Source organism: Mesoplodon densirostris, chromosome 4 (genome assembly GCF_025265405.1).
Source record: "Mesoplodon densirostris isolate mMesDen1 chromosome 4, mMesDen1 primary haplotype, whole genome shotgun sequence".
Classification (NCBI taxonomy): Eukaryota; Metazoa; Chordata; class Mammalia; order Artiodactyla; family Ziphiidae; genus Mesoplodon; species Mesoplodon densirostris.
In genome coordinates, this window is record NC_082664.1 from 13,940,792 (window position 1) to 13,955,061 (window position 14,270).

Below are 14,270 nucleotides of genomic sequence, written 5' to 3' on the forward strand. Positions count from 1 at the left end.
ATCAACAAAAATGTTAACTTTTGCAAGAGGCCCAAGGAAGGGAACTCTACAGCTGCTGATTTGTAGCTTCCGGATCCCTCACCATCATAAAATAGGGTCTTCGCATCAACCCCAAGCACGGATGCTGCTGTTTTGCTGGGAAGAGAGGACAGGGCAGCCCTGAGCCCCTCTGGGCATTGAAGTGTGAGGATAGGACCACCCTCCCTCCCCATCCTGCCTAAACCTCTAAATCCTTCTTCTCCCTCCCCCAGATCCCCACTGCAGCCTGGTCATGGCGTGTAGTAGGCCCTCAGTAGACACTGTTGAACAGAAGTGAGCTCCTTGGGGCAGAGGAAAGGAGCCCCCGGGCAGAGCTGAGAAATCCTGGCTTTATAGACCCAAATGGGGACGCTACACCCCTGTGATGTTCCTCGCCAGGCCTCAGTTTCTGTGTTCCGTAGATAATCTATAAGGCTCTACCGGTTTTATTTTTTCTTTTTTAAAATCTTTATTTATTTGTTTATTTTTGGCTGTGTCGGGTCTTAGTTGCGGCATATGGGACCTTTCGTTGTGACGTGCGGGCTCAGTAGTTGCGGCGCACAGGCTCCAGAGCGCGTGGGCTCTGTAGTTGTGGCATGTGGGCTTAGTTGACCTGCGGCATGTGGGATCTTAGTTCCCCGACCAGGGATCGAACCTGCGTCCCCTGCATGGGAAGGCAGATTCTTAACCACTGGACCACCAGGGAAGCCCCCTCTGCTGGTTTTGAGTGCGATTCTCACCACCCTCTGCCGTGGGCTGGGGTGGTGTGGGTCCAGCTTGCCATCGCCCCGCTGCCCCTCTGCTTGCTGGTGGCCTCACCGCAGACGTTCTTCCCTAGAGCCCAGCTTTAGCTGCTGGTGACGAGGCTTGTATATACCATGGAAAATGGTTCCTGAGACACCATTTATGGGCAGAAGTTCTTCTCAGGAGATGAATGTGGTACCCTGCCCGTGCTTCTGGAGCCGCCCCCACCACCTTCCTTGGTCCAGGGACTCAGCACAGATGCTTCCTAGCATCAGAGCAACCCAAAGGGAGGGTGGCAGGCATTCTCGGGGACATTTGAATTGTCCTCCACTCCCGTCCCTGTGGGTTTCCCCTGGCTCTTCTGGGACGTGTGGGCGCTTGGCTGTTTTCAGAGTTGGCAGCCCTGAGTTAGTAACTATAAAGATGTGCTGTGCTTCTCTGTGCCAGCACCCTCATCCCACCCTCCCTCTAAAGGAGCCAGACATCCCCTAGAGATGGTCCTCCTCCTGTTACGGAGGACGAGGGTGTGGCTCACAGAGGGACTGTGACTTGCCTGAGGTCACACAGCGAGTAGCTTTGCCCTCACTTGGTGTTTGAGTTTCCAGGTGTTCCTTCCCACACGTCTCTTCCTCCTGGGTCAGCTCAAAGGAAATATTTGTTTTCCTCTCTGGGAACAAAGGCTGGGCTTGGTTTGTTTCTGTGAACGCAGCCATGAGGAGAGGCAGTCACCAAGTGTTCAGGGGTAGGGGGTTTTCTGACGATCTGGGAACCGCAGATGGCCCAGGTTGGTGGCCCTAAATTGCTGGGTTCTGAGACTCGTGTGGCCTCATTAGGGGAGCCGGTGCTCCTAGGCTTGTGCGGACCTGAGCTGGTTTCAAGCCCTGGGGACCCCAGGCTTAATTGAAACGAGGTGGAACAGATGGGCTGAGTCTATCAGCAGCTTTACGTGACAGTCTCTTAACATAAAAGCACTTCATTACCCACTCATTTCGCCAGGGCTTCCTGCCCCAGTCGGAGGGAACGTGGCGGAAACGAGAGTCCCTCGTCCAGATGGAATCACAAGCACGTGGCCTGTGGGCCCGTCTCTGAACAGGCGGCCGAGGATAAATCATCAGGCTTACGTCTCCGCTCAGCAGCTAAATTAAAAAAATCGTTCTCCTGGCTGTAACATCGCAGAACGTGGGCTGTGTCGCTGCGTTCGGGGGTCTAGTCCCCGTTGCTCCCAGGTCGGGTAGCATCAAGGGAGGCATGATTGGTTGGGGGTGGAGGCATCAGGCTGTCACTAGGGAAGGTATGAGACAAGCGCTAACTCTAGAAAGTGCCCCGGTCTGTGGTCTCGGGGAAAGCTCACCAGCCCAGAGCACCCAACCTGGCCCTCGCTCTGCATCCCGCTGTTCAGTCCCGTTCCCAGCGCTGTGCTGTGGTTCCCTCCGATTGGAAGTCCTAGTGGTTCTTGTCCTGACCCCCTCACGTGATGTTGGGAGGAGGAAAGAGAGGGGACCCTCCCTGTATTTGGGTGTGTGTTTCTGTTTGGGCCAGGATGTTGTGGAAGGGAGTTCAGGAGCCCCTCTTGGCCACATCGAGGTGGGAGTCTGGAGGAGTGCTAATCGGTGGCAGGAGTGTAAGCCCTGTAATGTGCGCAGAGACTGCCAGGAATACTGCTCCTGGCTTTCTAGGTCTGTCCGTGTGAGCGTCTCAGCCTTTCAGAATCCCAGAGGCACCTCACCTGTGTCAACCTTAGCTGTGCGGTTTCTGGAAAAGTTACGGCCGTGGGGTCTGCAGTCTCTCCTCCTCTCTCGGGGGCGCTGGAATAGACGCTGGGGACATTGGAATACGTGTGGTGGCTTTCCGTCTACTGTTGAGGAATTTTAAATTCCCCTTGCTTTGCTTTGTTTGCTCATAAAACTATCACATTTGGGATTTTACAGTTGGAAAGCCTGGCATATTCAAACCAGCGTTACAAATTCACTTCGAGATGTTTTGAACTTTGGTTAACATCTACAGGCTGTGGGATCCTCAGGCACATGGTGGCCGTTTTGGCTGGAAGTAACTTAACAGGGGAGTCAAGTAACTTGTAGTAGTGGAGCAGGGTCGTTAGTTTTCAGGACTTGGTCCCCTTGTTCATGTGAAGAAGAGAAGGCACCACTTCCAAAAAAGAGACTTGAAAAAGAATGAAACCTCACTCAGTATAAATTTTGAGGAATATTTTCTGATCGGTCTCATTTTGTCAGCTGTCACTCAGCTGCTTTTTGCTGCCTGTGCGTGGGCAGTCACTGGCAAGGCAAAATGTGAAAGTGCCACAGAAGTGGGCGGGTGAAACATTAGGAGTTGAGGGGAAAGAAACTCGTATGTGATTAAGGGCATCAAGGATGGCTTCATGGAGGAGGTGACATTTTTGCTGAGCTTCGGAGGATGGGTAGGATTCTGACTGGTGGTGATCGGGACCAGTGACGTGTGAGGATGAAAGAGCGCCCCAGTGGGAAATGCAGAGTATGTACAGTACACTGTAACCAAAGGTTTGACTTGCTGGCCACACTTAGCAGCTAATACATTTCCTGGCTCTCTCCTTCACCTGCGGGACTCTAAGCATTCTCCACAGCCCAGCTTAGAGGCGGCTGCCTCTGAGACGTTTTCCCAGATTTGCCTGGGCAGAATTTGGCAGTGCCCCCCGTGCTGTGCTGCTCTGACACCTGTCCTTTTGTGCTGTGACGGTCTACCTCCCTGCCTTTTCCGCCAGCTGAGAGTTCTCAGCTCACAGCTAGGCCGCTCGTACGTGTTTTTGAGTATCTGAACCCCAGACTTAAAGGTGTGCTGGGTGCGCACTCAAAGCTGTTATTACTTGTGTTACTGATTCTCAGTATTGGATAGGTCTCTGTGTTGCTTGGGCTGTGTGGACTGCACATTTTGCTGTCTGGACCATCCTGATCTCCTTGGCAACCGTGAGCATCATCTTCCTCCTGGATGCCTCGTGTGGGTGTTTGTCTTAACTTCTCTGGGATCTCCCTCTCATTTCCTCTATATTAACAACTCCTTTTCAAACTCTCATGGAGGGTCATTCCGTGCACCTACACTCAAGGCATTTAGCAGCATTTATTCTTCCTTCCTGGCAAAACGTCGAGCCATAAAATTCATTTGGCAAGAGAAAAGAATTTCTTCCCATTTCGTTGTGAAATCATTGTGCTTAATCCAACAATCCCAGCGTTTCCCATGGAAACTGAAGATAACCTTTGCCACAGACACACAGAGTGTTTCCACCCTGCAACTTTCCGGGACCTTTCCTTTCTTCCACCAGCGGAGAAAGTGACCTTTCTGTTTGAGCATGCACAAAGGTTGACCTGAGCCTTGGCACAATTTTAAGCCTTTTCAGCGAGGCCCCTACGTTGCCTCAGGCGGTGGGTGAGCTTCTCCGGGATCCCTGGGCCTCCGTTTTCCAGAGACTGGTGCTCTGAGAGCCCACCCCTTCCCCCAGGGCCTCCTGCCTCAGGTCCCAGCGCAGGGCCCAGGGCTGTAAGCCAGCCTCTGCCCTCATCCCTCAGTTCTCCTGGCTGGCATCTCTTCTTCCCGGCCGATGGTGGCTTTGCAATTTCTGATGGGGGATGCTGGAATACAGTTTGATTGGGGGGGGTGGGGGCGGTGATTAAAAGAACCAATAATCCACATCATTGTTCATGTTGGATACGTTGTGAATTGTCTCAGGAGAAAGGCTTTTTTTTTTTTTTTTTTTTAAGTGGATCTGTCATGTTCACGGTTCAATATCTGGTAAATAGATGCTGCTAACATTCTTTGGGGGAAGCCGTGCCACAGGGTTAAAATAATTGAAGGTGTTAGAACCGCATTACAGAATCTTTTTTAAATGTTGGGAAAGCTTGCTCTTGTCCTGATCAGTCTAATAAAGAGAGTTCTGTCATTTTAGTGTATTTCCTTTGAGGGTTTCTTCTTTTTTAGCATATCTTTACTTTTCTACATTCAGTTAGGCATCCTTTTATTCATTTCAGCATTCTTTGCCCTCTTCCTACCCAGGATCGCGGCCGTACCTTCCATGACCTAACCAGTCCCCAGTTTGTGGCATAAGTACGCAAGTGCCGCTCCCTTACACACACCCCGTCATACTTGGATTTGTATTTTGAAGGTGGGTGTTTAAGAGCCTCCATTTAATATTCTGCTGTTGACAGTTTTGTAGTGAAGTAGACAGCTTGCTAGGACTTTGGGGTACACACAGTTACTCTCAGAGGTAAGTTGAGGGGGTCCGTTTTGCGGGGGCCGGAGCTGAGTCCTCCTGTTCCAACCAAGGGAGGAGGTCCTGGAGAAAGCACGGCTTACCTGAGGACTTCCAGGACGTTCACTGCCATGGCTCCGTGGGTGCTCTATAAGTCCTGGATAGAGACTGGCTAGAAGGGAATTAGGAGGCCCATCTCCCACAGGGACTGAACAATTTGATGGAGACAGCTGAGCGACACGCAGAAAATGAGCTTCACCTGCAAGCCCCGGTACCGCAGGTCACCTCTGGCCCGAGGGACAGACCAGGTGGAGTGAGGCGTCCAGGCTTGTCCTGGGTTCCCTCCCAGCTCCCTCTGTGCGGCCCCCAGCCTCTGCCTTCCCTCCCCCTGTCCCCCTGCCTCTCCCAGAGCCCCACCTCCAGAGGGCAGTGACGGAGCCCCCAGATCTCATTATCTCAAGACAGCACCACCTGCACATAACGTGCAGGCACTCGGGGCACCTCGAAGCTTCCTTGGGAGGAGTGAGGTTTGAGGGAGTTTGGGAGGGAAGAAACATTTAGGCTGGAGCGCTGGCCTGTGTGAAGGCTGGTGACAGGAGGGATGGCGCGGGCCCAGGTGACCCCTGGAGCCAGCTGGGAATCACAGCCTGGGCCCCATATTGGGTCCTGACATGTGGGGAGCCGTGCTCACCGGTAGGGACGAGCGTTTGGTGTCGTGGGTTCAGAGAAGCCACGCGCCTGGGTGCTGGTCTCGTTTACTCTCGGGGGCTGGGAGGTCCTGCCACCACCCAGGCCACCTGCTTAGTTGTAATCACGTGTGGGTTCTGCGCGTGGCCTGGTGCCTCTGGACTCTGCCCTCCCCCTCCTGCATCATCCTTCCTGCCACTAGCAGAGCTCTGTCACCTGTGAAGCCTGGACCAGGGCACCCCCTCCCGTGTCATGGATTTTCCCCACTGCGTACGTTTGTACTTGTCACGAGAGGATTCTAATAGGAAGGGAGCGTCTTCCTTCCACTCGACTTCCTGGTTCTGTTCTGAGCACTTCTCTCCACCCGTGACCCCTGGGAGCCAGTGCCACGGCCTCGAGACGGCCCCTCGGCATTCCCCGTGTCCCCCCCCCCCCCGCCCCAGGTTGCCTCTGGAGGGTCCAGATCAGGAAGCTGTCAATCCGAGGGCCGTCTGAGTCTCTGGGCTTATTGACGCTGTGTGCGAGGTGCCAGACGCTTTCTGGAGAGTGTCCTGCCCGTCCCATCCCTCCCCCGGGTGTACGGCCCTTGTTTGTGTTAGGACAGCCCTGGGAGGAAGTTCAGAGTCGATATGATCTAAGTTTTAGATTTGCAGCCTGGCGGGGGTGGGGGGATCAGGTGGGTTCTTTCCCCTTGTACTTTACAAAGCGCTTTCTAGCCCCGACCCCCTTGCTACAGGAGAATCCAAGTACCATCACCCCGCTCTGACCTACTTTTGTGACTTTTCTTTTAGTTTGTTTAAAGTGGTTGGCAATGAGGTCCCTCCAGGATGCAGTTAGTGCCGTTTAGTTTATGAAAAGGAAAATCTGGGGTTTCCCCAGCGTCTTATACTAGGATCTCAGAACAAACCTAAAGCAGGTGCACGGAGGAGAGGGGGCGGGGGTACAAAACCTGCTCTGGATCTCGGCGCTTAAACCCACCCCCCGCCCTGCTCCTGCCTCTCCGCAGCCCAGTTCTCTGTGGAGGGCAGGGGTCTCTGGGAGGGCTGCACCCCAAGCCTGACTCTTCCCTCCTGCCATCAGGCCGCAAGGATGGGATGAGACAAGAGGCCGCAAGGCTCGCGTGTGCCCTTATGCCTCGTCCTGGCCTCGGGATGTGACAGTGTGCTTTGTTTCTGCCCTTGCAAAGGCCCGGGTGGCACCAGGAAGGCTTGTTGGCAAATTTGGGGGCCGCACAGAGCACACCTTGGGGCCTGTGCTCTCCATCCTCGCTCCGTCCCCACTCCCGCAGCCGGCCGGGGTGTGACCAGTGCCCGCCCAGCCGGCCAGTGTGTCAGCTGCGGTCTCCACAGTGGCTTTCTGTTCTGAGTACCAGGCAGGAGGGGCCCCTCGTCAGCAGCCTCCTCACGTAGCCGGAGGGCCTGGCCTGTCGCCCTGGAGGCCCCGCCGCCCCGAGGGGACGCATTTGCTCAGCTTTCCTCAGGCAGTCCCCTTGTCACCAGTGTTGCAGAGCCCTGGCAGCCGCTAGCATGTCACATGTGGCTGGCGGGGCCTCCAGATGTGGCTAGTGTGACTGAGGAAGTGAATTTCTAATTTGTTTAGATTTAAAAGCTGATACTGGATTCGGTTACTGGAAAATTTTTAAGTGTGTTTGGAAGAACTTTGGTTTGCGACTCTGCTTATTCAGATCATGTTTCCAACGACAGTTTAGCATCTGAACGGCGATGTGCTGTGAGTGTAAACTACGCACTGGATTTCAAAGACTTAGTGTGAAAAAAGAATGTGAAGTGTCTCACTCATGGTTTTATGTTGGTTATGTGGTGAAACAATATTTTGGAAATGTTGCTTTAATTAAAGTATATTATTTGTATGTTGTCACTTGTTTCTTTTTACTTTTTTTTTTTTTTTTTTTTGTGGTACGCGGGCCTCTCACCGCTGTGGCCTCTCCCGTTGCGGAGCACAGGCTCCGGATGCGCAGGCTCAGCGGCCATGGCTCACGGGCCCAGCCGCTCCGCGGCATGTGGGATCCTCCCGGACCTGGGCACGAGCCCGTGTCCCCTGCATGGGCAGGCGGACTCCCAACCACTGCGCCACCAGGGAAGCCCTCTTTTTACTTTTTTAAGGTGACTACTAGAACATTTGAAATTAATGTGTTTCATGTTGTATTTCTGCTGGCCAGCTCTGACCTTGGTACTCAAACCTCTGAGCCTGTTTTTGCTGGAAATGTGATTGGTGGTCCTTTGTGGGAAGCAGTTAAGGTCTTGGGGGTATCTTTGGCCCCCAAATTTTGGATTAACTTTTGGGAGGCCCATGATGTTTTGAGAGGAACACATCAATGAAACATTGTTAATAAAACATTACTTCTTAGTTGTGCAAGTGATACATATTTCTTGTGGGCAAATTAGAAAATACTGATTAGACAGAATTAACCATCCAGTTTTGGAAGGAGAAAACATGGATTTTCCAGTAATATTTTCTAGCAATGTTTCCAGCAGTCTTTTGCTTAGGTAATCATAAGCATAAAAATACCACTTTGCATTATTGCAGAGACCTTCAAGATGATTTCTCATTCTGTATCTCCTTCATAAATGTGTGCACCCTTCTTCAAGCACCCTGATAAACAGGGCTGGTGCTCCAGACAGTTGGACCATGGCAGAGGAAACCAGCCAAGACTTCAAAGGGGACTGTAGCTGTTCGGACAGTGATAAGAAGATCTTCTAGAAGTTGGGCTGAGCACTTGAGTTTAGTGTTGAGGCTGGATAGGGACTCCATGACAGAATGGACCCATCTGGTTGGGAGTCCTTCCTTTTGCTAGAAGTGGATTTACCTGGTTTTACTCACAGTGTGTGTTTTGCCCCCAGGCAGGGACTGTGGAATCCTCTGGTGAGCTCATTCAATTGAGAAACAGTTTTTTTTCCGCGTCGACTTTTCCAAGCCCTGAACGAGAGCTGAGGCTGTAACGCAGCTCAGACTCTGTCCAACACTGAGACTTGTTTGAGAAAACATTGGCCATCTCTGATGTGGTGACACGTGACCTCAGATAGTAAAGAAAGACATCCTCCAACACTGAGTGCAGAGGGGCCCGTGTGTTTGGGAGTGGGGTACTCCTGGTTTAGCATACCCTCCCCTCAATTTCTGGTGTGGCAGGAGCCAGGGAAAGATAATAAGGAGGGTGGCTCAGATCATTTTGTACCTTCTGTGAAGGTGTTGGCTTCTCCAGGTGTGCTTGCCTAGGCCACCATTCTCAGGATTCAGAGAGCTCTGAGGTGTCCAGCTGGGCCCTGTGGGATTAGCCGATTGCGTTCATCGTCCCCTTTTTCTTCATCAGTGCTGGTTGGCAGTGTACTGAGTACAGAGATTCATCACGTCATCGGTAGAGCGACTGCTGAAAAAAAAGTCGTGTCTCAATGGAAACATTTTTTTTTTAAGGCATAAGAGGAGCTTTGTTGGTCAAGAGTTTCTATAGTGACCATTTTTGTAAGACCAAGAATACTTATAAATCCTACTACCTTGCTTGTCTGCTGTAAAATTAGATTTCTTTATCTTCCGATTTGTGAAAAGCAAGGCACATCTGGGCAGGGAAGACCAGCATGCCCTGAGAATTGCTCTGGGAAGCATGAGTGGTGGGTCGGCACACTCCAAGGAGAACTTCGTTAGCCATCCCTACCCCAAGGGGACGTGGCCGATGGCTGGTGCCTGGGCCTGCTTTCAGAGGCCCTTGGTGTGAGGGCAGAAGGCAGCTCACTTCCCGTGTGCCCCCTCTCTGACGGGCACAGAGTAGCTGTGCTTGATCCCTCCCCCAGGGAAGTCACTGCTGAAAAGAGAGACGTCTCACTTACAGCCTGTACCAAAGACCTGCTGAAAGCTAGGATCCCAAATCGTCAGCTTGTAAAGGTGCAGTAGCATCCCTTTAATCTTTATTCTGTATTTTTTAATTACACAAGCAAACCATACCGTAAAAATAAAGACATCTTTTAAAAAGAAACTCCTAATCCTGCTAATCTAGCATCTGATATATCTTCTTTTTCCCAAAGTCTCTGTACACACGCAGACCTAATTTTTATTTGGTGATAATCAAGGCGGAAGCACAATTCGCTTTTTTGACTTTTCATTTATTGGTATCTTGAACTATTCCTTCCTGTTATACAGTGTTTTCATAGTTACTGTTTAATGGCTGGCACGCTCATCCAGCAACTTGGTAAACTGTAATTGTCTTAATCAGTCTTTATTTTGTTTTCTGTTCTTAATGGTATCCTTTCCCCTTTGTTTCTGTAGGAAGTTCTCCAGCAGCTGATCGTAATGAATTTGCCCAATGTCTTGATGATTGGCAAAGACCCGCTGTCTGGTGAGTGAAAGCCACCCCCCCCCGACACCCCACCCCACCCCACCCCACCCCCCGTAGAGCCTGGGCAGTGCCATCGGCCCTGGGCAGCTGTAAGAGGCAGATCTCTGGCTGCCAGCTTGGAGCCAGCGCAGTGGAAGCACGTGATCATTCGGGTGTGATTGTAAAGGGTGGGTTTAGTACCCTGAGGCCTCACGCCAAGAGCACATTTCTTCCTTAAGAATATATCCTCTGACCCCTGGGATTCGAGCACAGAGGCGGGCGAGGCCTCGGGCTTAGGGGCCCCAGTTGTATGGTGGACCCCCAGGGGTCTCTCCTCACACCATCGTGGGGTGTGGTCTCTATTGGCAGGAAAGACTCTTTGGAGGAAGCTCATGTCCCTTCCGCTGGGATCCTGTGCTGCCTTATGCCCCCCATGGTAGATCTCACCGGGACATCCTGTCGTGTGTCTGTTTTCACGTCTCCCTCTGGTCTCTGAGGCCCGAGTGGGCAAGGTTCTAAGTCCTAGTCTCGGACACTCGGTGTGACTTTGAAAGACTGAAATGTCCTCCTGGACACCTTCCAGAGAGCCAGAGCTTAGTTCATCCCTGACAGTTAACACACTGGGTTGGTTAAACAGGGTGAAAGATTTCCTCCCCTCCACATTTGTGTGCGTTCACCTGTACCCATGGCTCATGGATGGCAGCTCGCAGGCCCCAGGGACAGATGTGCTCGCTGACTGGAACGTCCCTGGTTCCCGTGGAGACCTTGTTAGCCTCCTGGTCTAGGTGTGGAGTCAAGGAATGCAGGAAGGCTCCCACACATTAGAGCCTTTTGCAGAAGGAACTGAAACTTCCCTCTGTTGGTACCTCCCCGCCCTGCTCTCCCTGGAGTCTGGCTGTCCTTGCTCCTGTCCATGTGAGCTCAGTTGGCTGGAGAGCAAAGAAGTATACCAAGTGACCCGTCGAGGACATTTCTCATAGAGGAGCCCTGGCCCTGAGAGCAGCAGCAGCTTCTGGGGCCACTGGGTTGAGGGCAGCTGAGCATTTAATCACTTTGTTCGTGGAGGCGGGCCTCCTGGGTCCTCCTGGGCCCCACTTCCCTTTTCTCTACGGGAGCCAAAGGAAGGGAGTTCCTCGACCTCCTGTTCATCTTCGGCGCCGCTGACCCATGAGCACCCCCAGCCTTACACACTGGCTCTGCAGAGCGCACCCAGGCCCCCCTGGTGGCCCCTGGCAGTGGACACCCTTCCCCACTTGGTGCGTTAATAACAGGCAGCCCTTGGTTCACGCCACCCCCAGCTCTGCTTTAGGGCCGTTCGTGTACTGGCTTTATTTCATGGTTCCCCCAGGTAGAGGACTCAGATGCAGCCCTGGGCTCCAGGGACAGTTGGGACTCTTGTGTTTCTGCAGTAACATCAGGAAAGTGAGGGTCTGCCTTGCTAGCAGAACTGTGCTGCTTGTCCTGACTTATTTGAGGGGCTGATGTTAGAAGAGAGATGCCCGGAGAGGTTGGTGGTTCAGGCTTAGTTCTACTCTTCCATCTGCTCTAGGGACAGCATCGTAAGATGAGGAGAGGAAGGCAGCGGAGCAGGAGAGAAGGGTGCTCCCTGCTTGAGCCTTTGGTGAGCCTACCGTGTGCTGGGCATTGGACATGTGTTTAAAGATGGAAAGGAAAATGTGCTTCCGGGGCGTGACCGTGCCATCCCGTTTATAGATGAGAGGACGACAGCTCACGGAGTTGAAGTGACAAGCCCTCGGTCACTTAGCCCATGAGCAGAGGGGTCGATTGGGAATTTGCTCCATCCAACCCACGAGCCTGAGCTCCGGTCCGTATCACATACGGACAGGTGTTAGGTTGAGCTGTAGGCGATTGCCAGTGTTCAACCATTTGACCTACAAAAATGACGGTGGCATATGATTCAGTCTAATACTAACCATGTCCTCCTCCCCCACCCAGGCAGCCTGTCACCCCATCACCCCATCATACTGCGTAGTTTGCCACCTTCCCGTCGTCAGTGCCCCCCACCACCTGCTGCCATTTGGAAGCCTGCCCTCTGGGCGCCCCTTCTCCGGCAGGCACCTCCACTCACCAGAACCCTGGCTCCAGCCCTCCCCCTAGCTGAGTCTCTGTTCTAGCCCCTTTGAACCACATGGGGCCAAGAGGCTGTCCACATGCAAGGAACCCAGGTCGCACCTCGGGTCTGGCACTGGACAGAAACACCTGCAGAGATGTGGACGCTGATTTTTTTAATAGCTTTATTAATGTATAATTTGCATACCATGAAATTCACTTATTTTAAGTATACAATTTAGTTATTTTTTTCATAAATGGACAGAGTTGTACAACGTTCCCCAGCAATCCAGTTTTGGAACACCGTGGGGAAGCCGCTTTTAAGCTGACAGGTGAATTGCCTGCCCTCTGGTCCCCAGCACCATATAGAATCAGTGCACATCAGTTGAAGAGGTTCTGGCCTCAGTTCTGATGGAGAAGTTGGAGAGATGAGATGGGGAGCCCTGGGAAAGTTAAGGACGAGAATCCCAACGGCTGCAGCAAGCTCAGAAGGCCCCTGGCAGGCAGGGCCTGACTGACAGCAGCTTCTGCGGGCTCTGCTGAGAGGGGAGGGGCTGCCTCCCCTGAAGTCAGGGCTGGAGGGAGGAGAGCTGGGCGCACGCATGGGTAGGTTTTAACAGGAGTGTCGGGGGCTCCGAGAGCAGAGGAGGTTGGCGGGAGAGGTGCACCAGCGAGAAGACGCAAACATGAGTGCCAGAGGCATATTTGTGGAATACTGTTTTCTGTTTTAAATTTTAAAAATAGATGCGTGAAGCATTTGGGGTTTCTTTTAAAATAAAGAACAAAGTTGGTTTCTCTCTTGTGGGGCGGCTTTTTTTTTTTACGAATTCTGCCACATGGCTCAGGAGCATGCCTGTGCTCCTTTTGGCTGATGTTGACACTGTACTGTTATTTATAACATTTCAGTTTGGGGTTAGTTTTTGTTTTTTGTACATGCACCTCCGTGGAGCCAGGGCAGGGGCAGGACAGATCCCAGCAGAACATCTAGCCCAAACACACACACACACACACACACTCACACTCACACACTCACTCTAACACTAAACGATCCCAAGACACCAGGGGCAGGACAGATCCCAGCAGAACATCTAGCCCAAACAGACACACACACACATACTCTCTCTCTCTCTCTCTCTCTCTCTCTCTCTCTCTCTCTCACTCTCTAATACTAAATGATCCCAAGACACCAAGCATTTATCCGCCCCCTTCCTCTGACCTAAAAAAGGAAGCTGTCATGAGTAATACTATTAAAAGATTTTTCTGTATGCCTATCCTCCTGCACGCATCACACAAAAAGATGTTCTCTTTTTTCCTACCCTGGATGGGATTCAAGGACCGTTTAGTGAATGTGAGAAAACACTTCATGTACTTTAAAAATCCATCCTCAATGTCTGCCCTCCTGGCCCCCAATCCCCATTCTCTTATTTCCTGTTTCTACCTCGAATGACCTCTGGATTTCCTCTCTGATTGTGCGTGACTTTATAATGATCTCCCTCATACCCGTCCGTGGGGAAGCATCTGTCCAGCGCCTTGTTACTGTAGATGCCACTTCTTGGAGCCTGGCCTGGGGTCCTGCAGGACCCTGCTCTAACCCTCCCTCACGTCCATACAGTGGCGTGTAGCAGAAAAGCCTTCCCCAGTGGCTGGCCGTGTGTGGACCCCCAGGACTGGATGTTGTAGGGTGTCCTTTGTCTTGTTTCCAGTTGGCCAAAACGTATCCTTCTCTCCTACGCCACACCCATTCCTCAGGCCATGCCCTGGCTTTAATTTCCAAACAGCTGAGCTCTTCTCTCCTGCCCCGCTGCCCACCGGTTCCAGCCACCACCATCCTCCTGGCTAGCACCCGAATGGCCTTCTGTCTGCCTGCCTCTCTGCCTTTGCCCCGTGCTGTCTGTTGCTGTCTGTTCTCAACACAGCAGCCTGTCCTCTTAGAAAGTTAGATTATGTCACTTTTCTCCCTGTGCTGTGCACTGGCTGTTCCCTCTGCCTGGAATGCTTTTCCCAGATACTCACAGGAACAGATCCTTCCAGTCTTTGCTTGACTATCACCTTCTCGGTGCAGCCCATCCTGATGAGCTTGCTGTCTGCAGCTGCATCCCTCCCTCCTCCTCAGGACTCCCAGTCCTCTTATCCTGCTCTGCCTTCCCTTTCTTCATAACACAACGCCCTCCAGTATACTCCCTGATTTACTTATTTTTCCATGTCTGCTGTGCT

At 52.2% G+C, this 14,270-nt stretch overlaps 1 protein-coding gene across 4 annotated transcripts in view; it reads left to right on the forward strand.

Moving 5' to 3' along the window:
* The window catches only part of CCDC88C (coiled-coil domain containing 88C), a 126,988-nt gene that overhangs the window by 42,548 nt on the left and 70,170 nt on the right, over positions 1-14,270 (forward strand). For all 4 annotated transcript variants that reach the window (XR_009531696.1, XM_060095723.1, XM_060095726.1 and 1 more), the window contains one exon: positions 9,938-10,007. Coding sequence is in view for 3 of the 4 variants with exons in the window: in XM_060095723.1 (XP_059951706.1) it covers positions 9,938-10,007 (70 nt within the window). In the remaining variant the exon portion in view is untranslated. The remainder of the gene's footprint in view (positions 1-9,937; positions 10,008-14,270) is intronic.